Source organism: Neoarius graeffei, chromosome 4 (assembly GCF_027579695.1).
Source record: "Neoarius graeffei isolate fNeoGra1 chromosome 4, fNeoGra1.pri, whole genome shotgun sequence".
NCBI lineage: Eukaryota > Metazoa > Chordata > Actinopteri > Siluriformes > Ariidae > Neoarius > Neoarius graeffei.
The window spans coordinates 112,590,904-112,606,100 of NC_083572.1; the positions used below are offsets into that span (position 1 = coordinate 112,590,904).

Below are 15,197 nucleotides of genomic sequence, written 5' to 3' on the forward strand. Positions count from 1 at the left end.
GTTCCTCTCAAAATTTCTTTGTCATGCTGTCTCATGGAGTTTTTCTTCACCTCTGCCATTTCTGGCATGTTATCTAGAGATCAGAGTCAACACCTGGACTTCTATAACGCTGATTTGTAACAATGTCTACTGTTAAAAGTATTATACAAATAAAATTTAACTATAATGCTACACTATATTATATTCAGCAGGAGGTGTTGAGTTTTTCCCCATTATTGTTGAGGAAGTGTTTTGCTATAACCTCATTCCATGTTTTGTGTTTTTTTTGTCAATCACGTGTCATTCCTTTCATGAAGATAATTGCATGCTATGCGCTTCAACAGGATTATGTTGTTGTAGGTGATTTCCAATGATATAGGTCTGACACATCAGACCAATGGAAGACTGAGTAGTTATAAAAGCGTGTCAAGGAAGAACAAGCACACCTTCCAAGTGACACAGACAAGACAGAGGGCTGAATGCAAATATGCTGAGATTTCAGTGTGTGGTTTTGGCCTTGGTCTTATATTTAACAGGTAAGGTATTATGACTTTTAGCTGATAAATGTTTCTCTATTTATTTTTGCTTATTTGCTTGAGTAAAGTAGATCAGAGTACAGGAAAGCAGAGTATTAAATTATGTTGCCAGCAAAATGTAATTCAAATGAATTTTAAACAGATTCAAAACTTTTGTGTCTTACTAATGAGAAAGGGCATTCTTTACAAGTTATCTGATCAGCAACTTACTAAATATTGATGTTTTTTATAGTGACATTGTATGTATTCATTGTAATTTACAACAGCATCAGAGTCACATTTTGTAACATATTGTTTGTGATCCTTTCACACGACAGGTTGTCTTTCACAACTCAATGGTAAGTACTTATCTTAATCTTAAGTCATGTTAAGTTCTGTTCTGTTCTACTCAATAATTGAAAAGAAAAAAAATACACATGTGTAATTGAGTTTTTCCTTTTCTCAGTATGTGGTCGTGCACCTTTTAATACCCGTATTGTGGGTGGACATGATGCTTCAGAAGGGTCATGGCCATGGCAGGTTAGTTTACAGAGGCCCGGTAAACGTGGTGGCCATTTCTGTGGAGGATCCCTCATCAACAAAGACTGGGTTCTGACATCAGCCAGCTGTTTCTCCAGGTTAAATTCACACACATTTCTGCACATAACACTGCACTGACACAACTCAAAGAGCTGACGGAAGAAATAACCGAACATTCTTTCTTTCTTTCTTTCTTTCTTTCTTTCTTTCTTTCTTTCTTTCTTTCTTTCTTTCTTCTTCAGGAAAAGAAATTCTGCTGTGATTGTGTATTTGGGGAAACAGACTTTGAATGGCTCCAATCCCAATCAGATTACTAGACGTATTAAAAAGGTGATTCTTCACCCCAACTACAACAGCACAACCAAAAACAATGACATTGCGCTTCTGCGTCTGCAAGCTTCTGTCACCTTCTCAGACTACATCAGACCAGTGTGCCTAGCTGGACAAGGCAGCAGTTTTTTTGATGGCACCATAAGCTGGATCACAGGCTGGGGAAGCATTAACTTGCCAGGTAAACTACAGACACAAAACCATGCATCTGTGCATATGAAATATAATGAATGTGTTCTCTTTAGAGTAACACCAAAAGTCATCAGTAACTGACCATGAGTAGTGTCTGAGAGAAAACATTCTGGAGTGTTTGAATTGGGAAGTGTTTAGGCAATACTTAAACAGCCTACAGGTCTTAACAAGCTGACCATTAAATCATAAATGTAACATGTCTGGGGCTGGAACAACTGTATATCAGAAGAGGTTTCCATGCATTTCTCTATCTGGCCTGTCTCCTCCTAATTTCCAAAGCTTATGAGTTGGAGTATTGCAAATAGTTGCTTTCTGTGGTCCAGCAGTCAGTTGCACCAGTAGAACATAAGTCCAGTGAGGCTATACATTGTATGTTTGAAATGGAAATAATTATATTACACTAAAAAATGATTGGAAGCATAGTAATGTAGATGGTAGCATTGCTGCCTCACAGCTCCAAGGTTCCCAGTTCAATCCTGAGCTCTGGGGAAGCCATAGCCTAATGCTTAGAGAAGCAGCTTTGGGACCAAAAGGTTGCTGGTTCAAATCCCTGGACCAGGCACCTAACCCCAACTGCTCCCTATGCTGCTCTGTGTATGTTGTATATTGCTCTGGATAAGAGTGTCTTCTAAATGCAATGCATTCCAAAATCATGTAGGTAGGTGGCCTGGCTACTCTAAATTTCCCCTTGGTGTAAATGACTGTGTGTGTGCATGGTGTCCTGTGACGGGCTGGTGTCTTGTCTTGAGTGAATTCTCCAACTATAAACCTAGGATATTAATTACATGACCCTGACCAGAATAAAGCATTACCAAAGAGGAACAAATTAATGAATTGAATTATTGGGAAAAAAACAAAATATGGCCATTAACACTTTCCTGTGTCTTGTCTCAATCATGTGTGTAGTGTTTCCTCTTTATGCCAGATTGTGTTATAGATTTGAAAACATTTTCATCTTTGATATCTTTATATATGACTGGTTGTGAAGAATTTTAAGTGTCTGTGGTGCAACTGGTATTCCCTATTGTTCTAGTTTAAACGAACTCCTCTAAAGGCATGGTTTTTGGTCCGATTTTAATCCCAGACTTGCAATCAAACTGTCTCAGCTGATCTCTGAAACTAAGTTTTGGGTTTGGGAAGTCAGAAGTGGGCTCCATTAGGCTGTTGTAACTACACAAATGCATACAGACAGATATAAATATAAGCTGATACCTTTTTTATAGATAATGATGTTTGTGTGTGATTGTTTGTGTGTAGTTCCTTCATCTGGTGTGCTTCAAGAGACAATGGCACCGATTGTTAATCCATATCTTTGTGATTATCTAACGGGTCCTGGATCCATTACCGCAAACATGATCTGTGCTGGTTATCTACATGGAGGCCCAGATACCTGCCAGGTACACACAACATTGTGGAATATGAACAAATATCTGAATAATATAACCCTGATCAACCTTCTTGTGTGAATGCATAATAGAATTGTGTGTGGCCCTTTGCATCATGTCTACAAAACACAGATTACAACAAAACTTCTTTTCTCTTTTGAAAGGGGGATTTTGGTGGTCCGATGGTGACTAAGCTGGGTGCGGCCTGGATTCAGACTGGTATCACTAGCTGGGATAAGGGCTGTGCTCAGCATAGCTCACCTGGTGTGTATACTCTGGTGTCTCAGTACCAGATTTGGATATCCAGCATCATCAAAGAAAACCTTCCTGGATTTGTCAGGTAAATTATTTGGTCATGATTATATATAATAAATTCAGGTCATGATTCACTGACTGGCTTTAACAGCAATCCACTAAATCTTGGTCATAATGTGTTCTTGTGTCTTGGCAGGTATGAACATGGTGGACTGACTGGTAGAAGGACTGATGGATCAAGAAGATAGATCGATTTATTTGATTGATTTACTTTATTGATCGCAAGTTAGGAAATTGTCTTGTTGCAGCAGCAAGTTATCAGACATGTGAAAGGAAAAACATAAAATAGATTTTTTTTAAAAAATCCAAAGAACAAGGCGACTTTACAATATACAGATTAAAAGTAACAACTTATAAATATATATATATAAATAAATATATATAAAATATATATAAAATATATATAAAATATATATAATATATAAAATATACATAATATAGTGTGTGCGCGCGCGCTTTGTACATGTGAATGTGCATTAATAGTGCTAAAAACAAGAATTGTGATAAATGAAGACAAAAAAATGTGCAAGAGTGGCAGTATTGAAAGCATTTTAATTTAACAGCATTTTAGATTTTTTTTTACTACAGCTGTGTATATTTATTTTTTTATTTTTTTACTGGAGATGAACAAAACTTTTGATGCATGTTATATTTAAGAATGTGTCTTATATTTAAGAAGCTTTGTAATTATTATATAATTTGTGTATTTAACATAATTAAATTTCAGGCATATGAATGAATGTCTCAGTTGCTGTGTCTTTATTTCAGTTGTGGACTTATTTGGGATAAATTAAATTTTGCCTCAAGCAGATCCATTTCTAAAGCTTTTTACTGCAATAAAAGTATGACTGCCTTTGTGGATTAAGACTTTGTAAAAGGGCGAAAGGACATGTCTACCACAGGGCTATGCTCCCAGTCAGCCAACATTTGTGAACAGATATGAGGGGAGAGATCAAACAAAGAACAATTACAAACAACCCCATGAAAGGTACAAAAAAGAGACAGTGTACCCAACCTGGATTGTCCACAGGCAAGCATTTGGTGACTGGGTCACAAACACAACCAGGTGTCCCTCAGCCCACAGTGGTGACATGGAATCTTGTTGCGAGATGAAGGGCATCAGCCATGCATTAGACTTAAGAAAACTAGATATTGTTAGAAATTTCAGTGCCATGATGTATATACAGTACCAGTGAAAAGTTTGGACACACCTTCTAATTCAGTTGTTTTCTTTATTTTTATTAATTAAGACACTTCATGTATTAAAATAACGATGAATGTTGTTTCTCTTTATTTAGTTGTTCGGTTCTTGACTTAATATGAATTACTACAGTTGTAGAATTGGGCTATTTACTATATTTTTATTATTTACTATTTGATCTCAAACACATTAAGAAGGCAAGAGACTCGTCCACTAATTACCTTTTGACGAGGCACACCTGTTAATTGAAAAGCATTCCAGGTGACGACCTCATGAAGCTGGCTAAGAAAATACCAATAGTGTGTACAGCGTCATCAAGGAAAACACTGGATACTTTGAAGAATTGAAAATATCAAACATGTTTTAAACACTTTTGTTTACTATATAATTCCATTTGTTGGAATTCTGTATGTATGGAATATAATGTTATTTCATAGTTTTGATGTCTTCAGTATTTCTCTACAATGTTAAAAATAGTCAAAACACACAAAACCCTGGTGGCACGGTGGTGTAGTGGTTAGCGCTGTCGCCTCACAGCAAGAAGGTCCTGGGTTCGAGCCCCGGGGCCGGCGAGGGCCTTTCTGTGTGGAGTTTGCATGTTCTCCCCGTGTCCGCGTGGGTTTCCTCCGGGTGCTCCGGTTTCCCCCACAGTCCAAAGACATGCAGGTTAGGTTCACTGGTGACTCTAAATTGACCGTAGGTATGAATGTGAGTGTGAATGGTTGTCTGTGTCTATGTGTCAGCCCTGTGATGACCTGGCGACTTGTCCAGGGTGTACCCTGCCTTTCGCCCATAGTCAGCTGGGATAGACTCCAGCTCGCCTGCGACCCTGTAGAAGGATAAAGCGGCTAGAGATGATGAGATGAGATGACACAAAACCCTATGAATGAGTAGGTGTGTCCAAACTTTTGCCTGGAAGTGTATGTTGGCATAAAATTAGAAATAAGTTGAATAAAATGGAAAATTTAAACATGCAGAGTGGGTATCAGAATCAGAATTACTTTATTAATCCCCGGAGGGAAATTCAAATTTGCTTCCAAGCTCCTGAATCAGAGAAGAAGTAAAACATGTCTAAAAATAGAAGATAAAATCATCTGAAAAGAATAAAAATAAAATAAATTTAAATAAGTTCAATAACTTCAAGTAACAGCAAAATGAAGTGATTCTATATACAATGATTCCTATATACATATATTGCACCTGAGTTACGCATACCTGCCCTACATATATGTAAAATCCAAAACTTTGTGATATGTCAGTATTAACTCTATAGGACATAGGTGAAGTGTAAAGAACATTAAAGCTACATGGCCTTCCGATTTCATAAAATCAGTGAAATTTAATTCCCTCTGAAATTTGGTCATTGGGATATATGCTTATTTCTGTAATATCTCACAAAAAAGGCCATTCTGTGGCTGGTAAGTTACAGTTGTGGTCAGAAGTTTACATACAGTGACATGAATTCCATCTTGGATATGAATGTTATGGCAATATTTGTGCTTTCAGTAATTTCTTTGAACTGTTCTTTTTCTGTGGCAGAATGTACAGCATACATCTTTAATAAAAAAAAAAAACACTAGAATTTGGTGCACAAGTTTTAATTTTTTTTGCATTTTCTGAAATCAACGCAAGGTCAAAATCATACATACAGGGTCAAAAATGTACATACAGCCCACTTAATATTTGGGTAAAATGTCTCTTCGCAAGATTCACCTTGACTAAGCCTTCTTGTTTACCATGAACAAGCTTCTGGCAGAATTCTAGTTGGATATTTCATGACTCTTCATGGTAGAATTGGTAGAGTTTAATTATTTTTTTATTATTATTTTTTTTCTTGGTGTAACAGTGCCAAGAAAGGGCACACTACTTTAAGCAATTGTATGAACGACAGAGACGTGAGTTCCGTGTCAAAACATATACAATCTTATTTTTCTTTAATCAACACAATCTTAAAATACCGGCACTAAAATCTCTCTCTCACACACACACACACACACACACACCAGACAATGGCTTATGGGTGGTGCTGCCCCCTGATGGAGGTGTTCAACAGCAAACCCAATTGTGCTGAGGTAAAACAAAATTAACAAAAACACTACAAACCAAAATAAAACACAGCAAACAATTCACAGCAAACCAAAAGAAAACACACAAAAAGCAATTTAAAAATTACAGCACACCCGGTTTAGGCAGCGAAATAAGCAACTAATTGCAGGGCGGCAGTCACCATGAGCAAACAGGAGGAACAAGAGGGGAAGAGGACAAAATGGCAACTCTGACCTCTCACAGTTAGATATCACACGGGCCCGAATAGCTGGCACACACCACCAAAAAGGAAGCACACGCCGCCAAGGGAGAGACTTCATTTACTGAACCGTCTCGTGATGTATGCTGAGCAAAGATAAGCGAGCGCATCGGAGGGAAAAAGATGGAGCACTACTGCTAAGCAGTTAGCGAACAGGCAGCCAAAGCGAGCAGCCAGTGGCAAAATGAATTCCCTCCGAGGCACAAGCAACAAGAATTGTAGAAGCCAGAGCCGCTCGCCTTGTATGTTCCTCTCAGCAAAAAAAAAAAAAGCATTTGTACAGCCATCCGGCTTTATACAGGTGTGGCTAGCGGTCGCCCAATCGCGAGCCCAGGTGAGGCACCGCTGAGGGACCGTCACCAAATTACCGTTTCATTCCAACCACGCACAAAAGAGGCGCAGATACAGTGACGATCACCAAATTAAGAGCACTACTGCTACATTGGCATGGACTCGACTTATAAGCACAGTCCATATATTTTCAATCGGGTTGAAGTCAGGACTTGTTTTAAGCTTAATGTTAGCCTGCTTTATCCTCCACAACCAGCTCTGATGCGTGTTTGAGTTCATTGTCCTGTTGTAACTCCCAAGTCGTGTTCAAGTTTCTGATGGTTTAAGCTGAAGAATTCTAAGGTAGTCCTCCTTCTTCATTATTCCATCCACTTTGTGCAATGAACCAGTTCCACTGGCAGCAAAACTGCCCCAGAGCATGATGATCCTACCACCAGCTGGTACAGTGTCCCTCTGGACATGGTGGTCATTGTGGCCAAACAGCTCAATCTTTATCTCATCTGACCATACAGCTTTCCTCCAGAAGGCTTTTTTTTGTCTGTGTGGTCAGCTTCAAACTTTAGTTAAGCTTGAAGGTGTCAATTTTGGAGCAGGGGGTTATTTCTTGGATAGCAGCCTCTTAGGCCATGGTGATCTGAACTGTAGACAGTGATTCATCAGCTTCCAGTTCATGGCAGGGCTGTGCTGTGGTGGTTCCCAGGTTGTTCCTGACCATCCAAACCAATTTCCTTTCAGCTGAGGGTGACAGTTTGGGTTTCCTTGAAGCACAGTGGCTTGGAAAAGTGACTACACCTCACAATAACTTGGATACAATTGTTTGAACTGATCTTAGAATTTGCAGTTGTTTAGAAATGGCTCCAAGACACTTTCCAGAGTTGTGTATATCTGCAATCCTCTTTCTCAGATCTGCACTGAGCTCCTTGGACTTTCCCATTTTACTGTGTGTTGGTCAATCCAGTGAGTGCTGTAAACAGACCCTTTTTATGAAGGCACAGAAAAGCTACCAGCTGTAGTCCATCATGATCACTAACAGGAAGTTAAAAGACCTGGCCTTGGCAAGATAAGAGACATTTTGGAAGTTTCAGTACCTCTGAATTAATAATCTAAGTGAGCGGATGTAAATTTTTGATCTTGTATGTATAATTTTGACCGTATTAATTTCAGAAAACCCAAAGAAAATTAAAACTTGTGCACCAAATTCTAGAGTTTTTTTTTAAAGATGTATGCTGTATATTCTACCACAGAAAAAGAACAGTTCAAAGAAATGACTGAAAGGCCAAATATTGCCATAACATTCATATCCAAGATGACATTCCTGTCACTGTATGTAAACTTCTGACCAGATTGTACTTAATTTGAGGGGATTCCCTAGCAAATAAGGTGCATGAAATCATTCGCTTCATACAGTCAAGCAGACAGACTTCTGGTTTACATCCTTCTTCTTTTGGGTTTTATGGCAGCTGGCATCCACAGGTTTACCTTTGACTGTGCACTGATAGTTACATAATTTTATTGCTAAACTAACAGCTGATCACACCGAGGGGCTCGCTGACTGCCGATATTTATTAGCTTGGTCCTGCATTTATTTTCCTTCGCAACATAATGTATTTTCTCCCTTTCCATTGCTGTAATAAGTCTTTCATGTTTGATTCACACACTCACGTCCTCCATTTTTCTCTCCTGCTTCAAATTTGTATCCCACAATGCCTTGCACGAACGGAGAAATCCCACCACATGATGCATGACATAGGATCTTGAATTGGGTCATGGTGAAGCAGGAAAAAAATAGAAGAAGAAGAAGCCTTTATTTGTCACATGCACACTCAAGCACAGTGAAATTCATCCTCTGCGTTTAACTCATTTGAAGCAGTGAACACACACACACACACACACACACACACACACACACACACAGAGCAGTGGGCAGTCATACTACAATGCCTGGGGAGCAGTTAGGGGTTAGCTACCCTGCTCAAGGGCATTTCAGCCCAAGGCCACCCCATGTTACCCTAACTGCATGTCTTTGAACTGTGGGGGAAACTGGAGCACCCAGAGGAAACCCATGCAGAGACGGGGAGAACATGCAAACTCCACACAGAAAGGCCCCCTGTCGGCCACTGGGCTCAAACCCAGAATCTTCTTGCTGTAAGGCGACAGTGCTACTACACCACCGTGCTGCCCCATTGCGGAGAATTTAAAAAAGACATTGTGGGACATGGCCCTAAATTCGTTAATTGTTCTATTTAAAAAAACAAAAACAACAACAACAACAACAAAACCTGGAAGTTTGTGATTCAAATTCAGTAGCTTTCAGTCTACTAAACAAAAATAATTGGGTCTCAGGAAAAATTATTTTTATGGCGAACACTTTAAAAATCTAAAAGGCAGTCTACCTTTAATCTGTTGAATGCATTATTCTCCCAAGCCTAAATTATTAACTGTGCCAATAACTAAGGTTCAGTATCAAGGCTACATAAAAGCCCTGCTCTGTGAGTTTGCTGTGAAGATAAACATAACATAAACATAACAACATAAAATCAACCTATATGCAGGTATTTTCTTACTCTTTATTACAGTTTAATTTATCCTTATTTGTCATATTCTAATATAACTTAGACAATTACTTTTCCTACCATCCTCCACAAAATTATGGTCCTCCAGAAACGTTTTGTTAGAATTACAACTTGATTAGTCAGACATTTCATCTGCTCCTCTATTTAAGAAACTCAAGGTCTTCCTATTTATGACATTAATATTTTTAAATATCTTTTCATTTATGAGATATATTCAAGAAAAGGGAATTTTTCTGAGCATTTTAAGTATTATTTTGAAGAAAATTTAAAGGATCATTCTTATTCAACTCGTCAGTCTGCAGATCTTCATCTTTCTAAATTTCTCACTTGCAGAGCGAAATTTTCCATAAGATTTATGTGGGCCAAATTATGGAATAGCCTTTCTCACCTACCTGGCAAAAAAACAACAACATTCTGCTAAAAAAAGTTACAAAAGATGCTTAAAAGATCATCAACTTCCTTTCTTATACACTGTAAAATATAATAAGTTGACTTTACTTAAAAAAAATATGCAAAGTCGTTGCCTCAAAAAAAGTCATTTATGTTGATTTAGATAAATTAGATTGGGTTAACTTATTTTTTGTGAGTTTGCAGTACTCAAATTAACTTAGATTAGTTTGATTACATTAACTTATTTATTTTGAGTTTGCAGTACTCACATAAACTTATATTAATTTGATTACATTAACTTATTTATTGTGAGTTTGCAGTACTCATCTTATATAATTTTGATTACATTAACTTGTACTGTAAACTTAAAATAAATAAGTTAATGTAATCAAAATTATATAAGATGAGTACTGCAAACTCACAATAAATAAGTTAATGTAATCAAATTAATATAAGTTTATGTGAGTACTGCAAACTCAAAATAAATAAGTTAATGTAATCAAACTAATCTAAGTTAATTTGAGTACTGCAAACTCACAAAAAATAAGTTAACCCAATCTAATTTATCTAAATCAAAATAAATGACTTTTTTTGAGGCAACTACTTTGCATATTTTTTTAAAGTAAAGTCAACTTATTATATTTTACAGTGTAACTGCTTTCCCCATGTATTGTTGTCCGTGTATGTATACACATTCACATTTAATATTTTTATTTTCAAGCTATTGTGGTTACTGTAATTGTGTCTATATGAGTATACATACAGTATAGATAGATAGATAGATAGATAGATAGATAGATAGATAGATAGATAGATAGATAGATAGATAGATAGATTTAAAAAATCCAGCCACTGGGGGTGCATAAGCGTACTCTTGGTGCCGGTCCCAAGCCGGGATAAATTGGAGAGGGTTACATCAGGAAGGGCATCTGGCGTAAAACCATGCCAAATCTAACATGCGGTCTGAAAAGAGAAATACTATACTGGATCGATCAGGGCCCGGGTTAACAATGACTGCCTCCGGTACTGTTGGTCAACAGAGTACTGGTGGAAAGTATGCTAATGTTGCATCAAAACAGAGAAGGAGAAAGAGAGGAGGGAGGCGTGTTAGGAGAGAGCATGAAAGTTGGAAGGGAAGGAGCTTAGAATTGAGGGTAGGAACACTGAATGTGGGAACATTGACTGGCAGAGCGAGAGAGTTAGCAGGTACCGTATGATGGAAAGAAGGAAGTTGGACATTTTGTGTGTGCAGGAGACGAGGTGGAAAGGCAGCAAGGCCAAGACCATTGGAGATGGATGCAAGTTGTTTTATTATGGAGTCGATGGAAAGAGAAATGGTGTTGGTATTGTTTTTTTTTTACAATATGTTTATTAGATTTTTTTCAAGAATATTATGTACAAATAGACAAGTAAAAGAACACATTATGCTTAAAAAAGAATAACAAGAAGATTAAAGTGGAAAACACAAACTAAACTGCATAAAATATATCCTACTGTTTCCCCTTAGTGTCAGAGATGTAAATCTGCAGATGGTACCTTAGCTCACCTTTTCTGGTCATGTCCAAAACTGTATGACTTTTGGTGCAGTGTACTTCAATGGTTCTCTGAAATGTACAATTGTGTTTTCAAGCCTGACCCACAAGTGGCACTGTTTGGTATTGTTTTGAGGGGAGAGTTGGTCAACAGTGTGATTGATGTGAAGAGGGTGTCAGATAGAGTGATAGGCATGAAGTTGGAGATTCAAGGAGTGGTAATCAATGTTGTATGTGTGTATGCCCCACAGGTTGGATGTGAGAATGAAGAGAAAGAGTCTTTCTGGGAAAAGATGGATGAAGTGGTAGAAAGTATACCAAGGGAGGAGTGTGTGCTGATAGGAGCAGATTTCAATGGACATGTTGGTGAGGGAAACAGAGGAGATGAGGGCATGATGGGCAGATATGGTGTAAGAGAGAAATGTGGAAGGGCAAATGGTGGTTGATTTTTCAAAGAGGATGAATTTGGCAATAGTCAATACATACTTCGAGAAGAAAGAGCAGCACATGGTGATGTTTAAGAGCAGAGGAAGAGCTACACAGGTGGACTACATACTCTGCAAAAGGGGTAACCTGAAGGAGATTGGAGACTGTAAAGTGATGGCGGGGAGAGTGTAGCTAGACAACATCGAGTGGTTGTGTGCAGGATGAGCTTGAAAGTGAAAAAGAGGAAGCGTGAAATAGTGGAGCCAAAGATTAAGTGGTGGAAACTAAAAGAGGTTGATCATCAGAAGGAGTTTAGGGAAGAAATGAGACGAGCACTGAGTGGTAATGGAAGTCTGCCAGAAGATTGGGATACTACTGCTATACTTGTAAGATAGGCAGCAAGGAATGTGCTAGGGTGGTCATCGGGAAGGAGAAAGGAAGACAAGGAGACATGGTGGTAGAACAAAGAAGTGCAGGAAATTATAAAAGAGAAGAGGCTAGCAAAGAAGCATTGGGATGATCAGAGAGATGAGGAAAGCAGGCGGTTATACAGAGAGATGAGACAGAAGGCAAAAAGAGCAGTAGCGAAGGCGAAAGAAGATGCATACCAGGAGTTGTACGAAAGACTGGGGACCAAAGAAGGAGAAAAGGACCTGTACAGACTAGCTACTTAGAGAAACAGGGACACAAGGGATGTACAGCAGGTAAAAGTGATGAAAGATGGAAATGGAAATATGCTGACAAACAAAGAGAGTGTATTAAGAAGGTGGAAAGAGTACTTTGAGGATTTATTAAATGAGGAGAATCCAAGAGAGAAAAGGTCAGATTCGTTGGAGACAGCAAATCAGGAAGCAGAGTTGGTTAGTAAGGATGAGGTGAGGGGAGCCATGAAAAGAATGAAGACTGGGAAAGCAGTTGGACCACATGGTATCCTGATTGAGGCTTGGGGATGTTTGGGTGAGATGGCTGTGGAGTTCCTAACGAGATTGTTTAATAAGATCCTAGAGAATGAGAAAATGCCAAATGAATGGAGAAAGAGTGTGCTAGTCCCAATATACAAGAATAAGGGAGATATACAGAGCTGCAGTAATTAAAGAGGGATAAAATTGATGAGCCACACCATGAAGTTAGGGGAAAGGGTATTGGAGACGAGATTGAGAAGAGAGGTAGCAATCTGTGAACAGCAGTAAGGGTTTATGCCAAGGAAGAGCATGTTGGATGCAATTTTTGCTTTAAGAATGTTAATGGAGAAGTACAGAGAAGGACAGAGAAAGCTACATTGTGTGTTTGTAGACCTAGAGAAGGCATACGATAGAGTGCCGAGAGATGAGTTACGGTATTGTATGAGAAAGTGTGGAGTGAATGAGAAGTATATCAGAGTGGTGCAAGACATGTATGAGAACAGTGAAACAACAGTGAGGTGTGCAGTTGGAACAACTGAATGGTTCAAGGTGAAGGTGGGACTTCATCAAGGATCTGCTTTGAGTCCTTTCTTGTTTGCCATAGTGATGGATAGCTTGATGGACGAAGTGAGGCAAGAGTCATCATGGAACATGAAGTTTGCGGAGGATATTGTGATATGTGGTGAAAGTAGAAAGGAGGTTGAGTTGGGTTTGGAGAGATGGAGGGATGCATTGGAATGAAGAGGAATGAAGGTGAGCAGTAGCAAAACAGAATACATGTGCATCAGTGAGAATGGGGATGAGAGTGTAGTGAAGATGCAAGGAGTAGATGTAAAGAAAGTTGGTGAATTCAAGTATCTGGGGTCAACTGTGCAGGAAAATGGGGGCTGCGATAGTGAGGTGAGAAAGAGAGTGCAGGCAGGGTGTAGCAGTTGGAGAAGGATTTTGGGAGTCATTTGTGATAGGAAAGTCCCAGCAAAAGTGAAAGGTAAGATGTATAAGACAGTAGTGAGACCAGCTGTGATGTATGGATTGGAGACCGTACCCTTAATGAAGAGACAGGAGGCAAAGTTGGAGGTGGCAGAGTTGAGGATGTTAAGGTTTGCGATGGGAGTGACAAGGTTGGACAGGATAAGGAACGAGCACATCAGAGGGACAGCACATGTGGAGAGCTTGGGAATTAAGCTAAGAGAGATGAGACTGAGATGGTATGGGCACATCCTGAGAAGAGATGCAGAGCATGTGGGAAGGAGAATGTTGAGGATGGAGCTGTCAGGCACACGGAAATGAGGAAGGCCAAAGAGGAGATACATGGATGTGGTGAGAGAGGACATGAAAGTGTCAGGTAAGGTAGAGAAGGATGCGGAAGACAGGGAGCAATGGAGATGAAAGATCTGCTGTGGCGACCCCTAATCGGGAGCAGCCAAAAGAAGAAGAAGAAGAAGAATATTTTCATTAAAAAATTATATACTGTATAAATTGCAAACCAATGCAAGTGAAGTGCTGGTATAAACCAATACAGCTAATATTAGTTCAGTTTCATAATAATTTATTGACTGTATAACCTTAGCTAACACTCAAAGTATCTTGCTAAGTTTACCTAGTCATTCATTTTTCAACAAACTGCCAGAATTACAGAATAATGAGAATAAGAGAGTCGGAGTCAGATGAAAATCACGGAGAACAGCAACTTTTTTCCCTCAAAAAATGGTGTTGAGTGTAAATGTTGAGTGCTGTTTATATTTTCAGTTGCTACCTTACATTAGCTACGTATACTTAAAATAAAACTGCTTGATGTCAGCTAGGGGCGGCACGGTGGTGTAGTGGTTAGTACTGTCGCCTCACAGCAAGAAGGTCCTGGGTTCGAGCCCCGGGGCCGGCTAGGGCCTTTCTGTGTGGAGTTTGCATGTTCTCCCCGTGTCCGCGTGGGTTTCCTCCGGGTGCTCCGGTTTCCCCCACAGTCCAAAGACATGCAGGTTAGGTTAACTGGTGACTCTAAATTGAGCGTAGGTGTGAGTGTGAATGGTTGTCTGTGTCTATGTGTCAGCCCTGTGATGACCTGGCAACTTGTCCAGGGTGTACCCCGCCTTTCGCCCGTAGTCAGCTGGGATAGGCTCCAGCTTGCCTGCAACCCTGTAGACGGATAAAGCGGCTAGAGATAATGAGATGAGATGAGATGTCAGCTAGCTAGCAAATATAGCTCAATCAATCATGACTCAAAGCTCTAAAATCTTTTCCTGATAAAAGTATGTCAGTAATAGCACTGAAAACCTTAGTTCGGAGCAGCCTCCAAACATGGCCACTCCTGACTACTACTGCCA

At 39.2% G+C, this 15,197-nt stretch overlaps 1 protein-coding gene across 1 annotated transcript; it reads left to right on the forward strand.

Annotated features, from left to right (window-relative positions):
• The first annotated feature begins 436 nt into the window (after nucleotides 1–436).
• LOC132885492 (serine protease 27-like) lies at nucleotides 437–3,874 on the forward strand. The gene is made up of 7 exons (XM_060920208.1): nucleotides 437–515; nucleotides 833–853; nucleotides 961–1,132; nucleotides 1,277–1,545; nucleotides 2,814–2,953; nucleotides 3,106–3,281; nucleotides 3,393–3,874. The coding sequence occupies exons 1-7, from the start codon at nucleotides 467–469 to the stop codon at nucleotides 3,442–3,444; spliced, it is 879 nt and encodes a 292-aa protein (XP_060776191.1). The 5' UTR covers nucleotides 437–466; the 3' UTR covers nucleotides 3,445–3,874.
• The last annotated feature ends 11,323 nt before the right edge of the window (nucleotides 3,875–15,197 follow it).

Bases quoted from the DNA above. Each gene is read 5' to 3' on its own strand.
- LOC132885492 (XM_060920208.1), top strand. From the start codon at position 467: ATGCTGAGATTTCAGTGTGTGGTTTTGGCCTTGGTCTTATATTTAACA. The intron at 516-832 runs GTAAGGTATTAT...TTCACACGACAG, and splicing joins CTTGGTCTTATATTTAACAG to GTTGTCTTTCACAACTCAAT. The intron at 2,954-3,105 runs GTACACACAACA...CTCTTTTGAAAG, and splicing joins GAGGCCCAGATACCTGCCAG to GGGGATTTTGGTGGTCCGAT.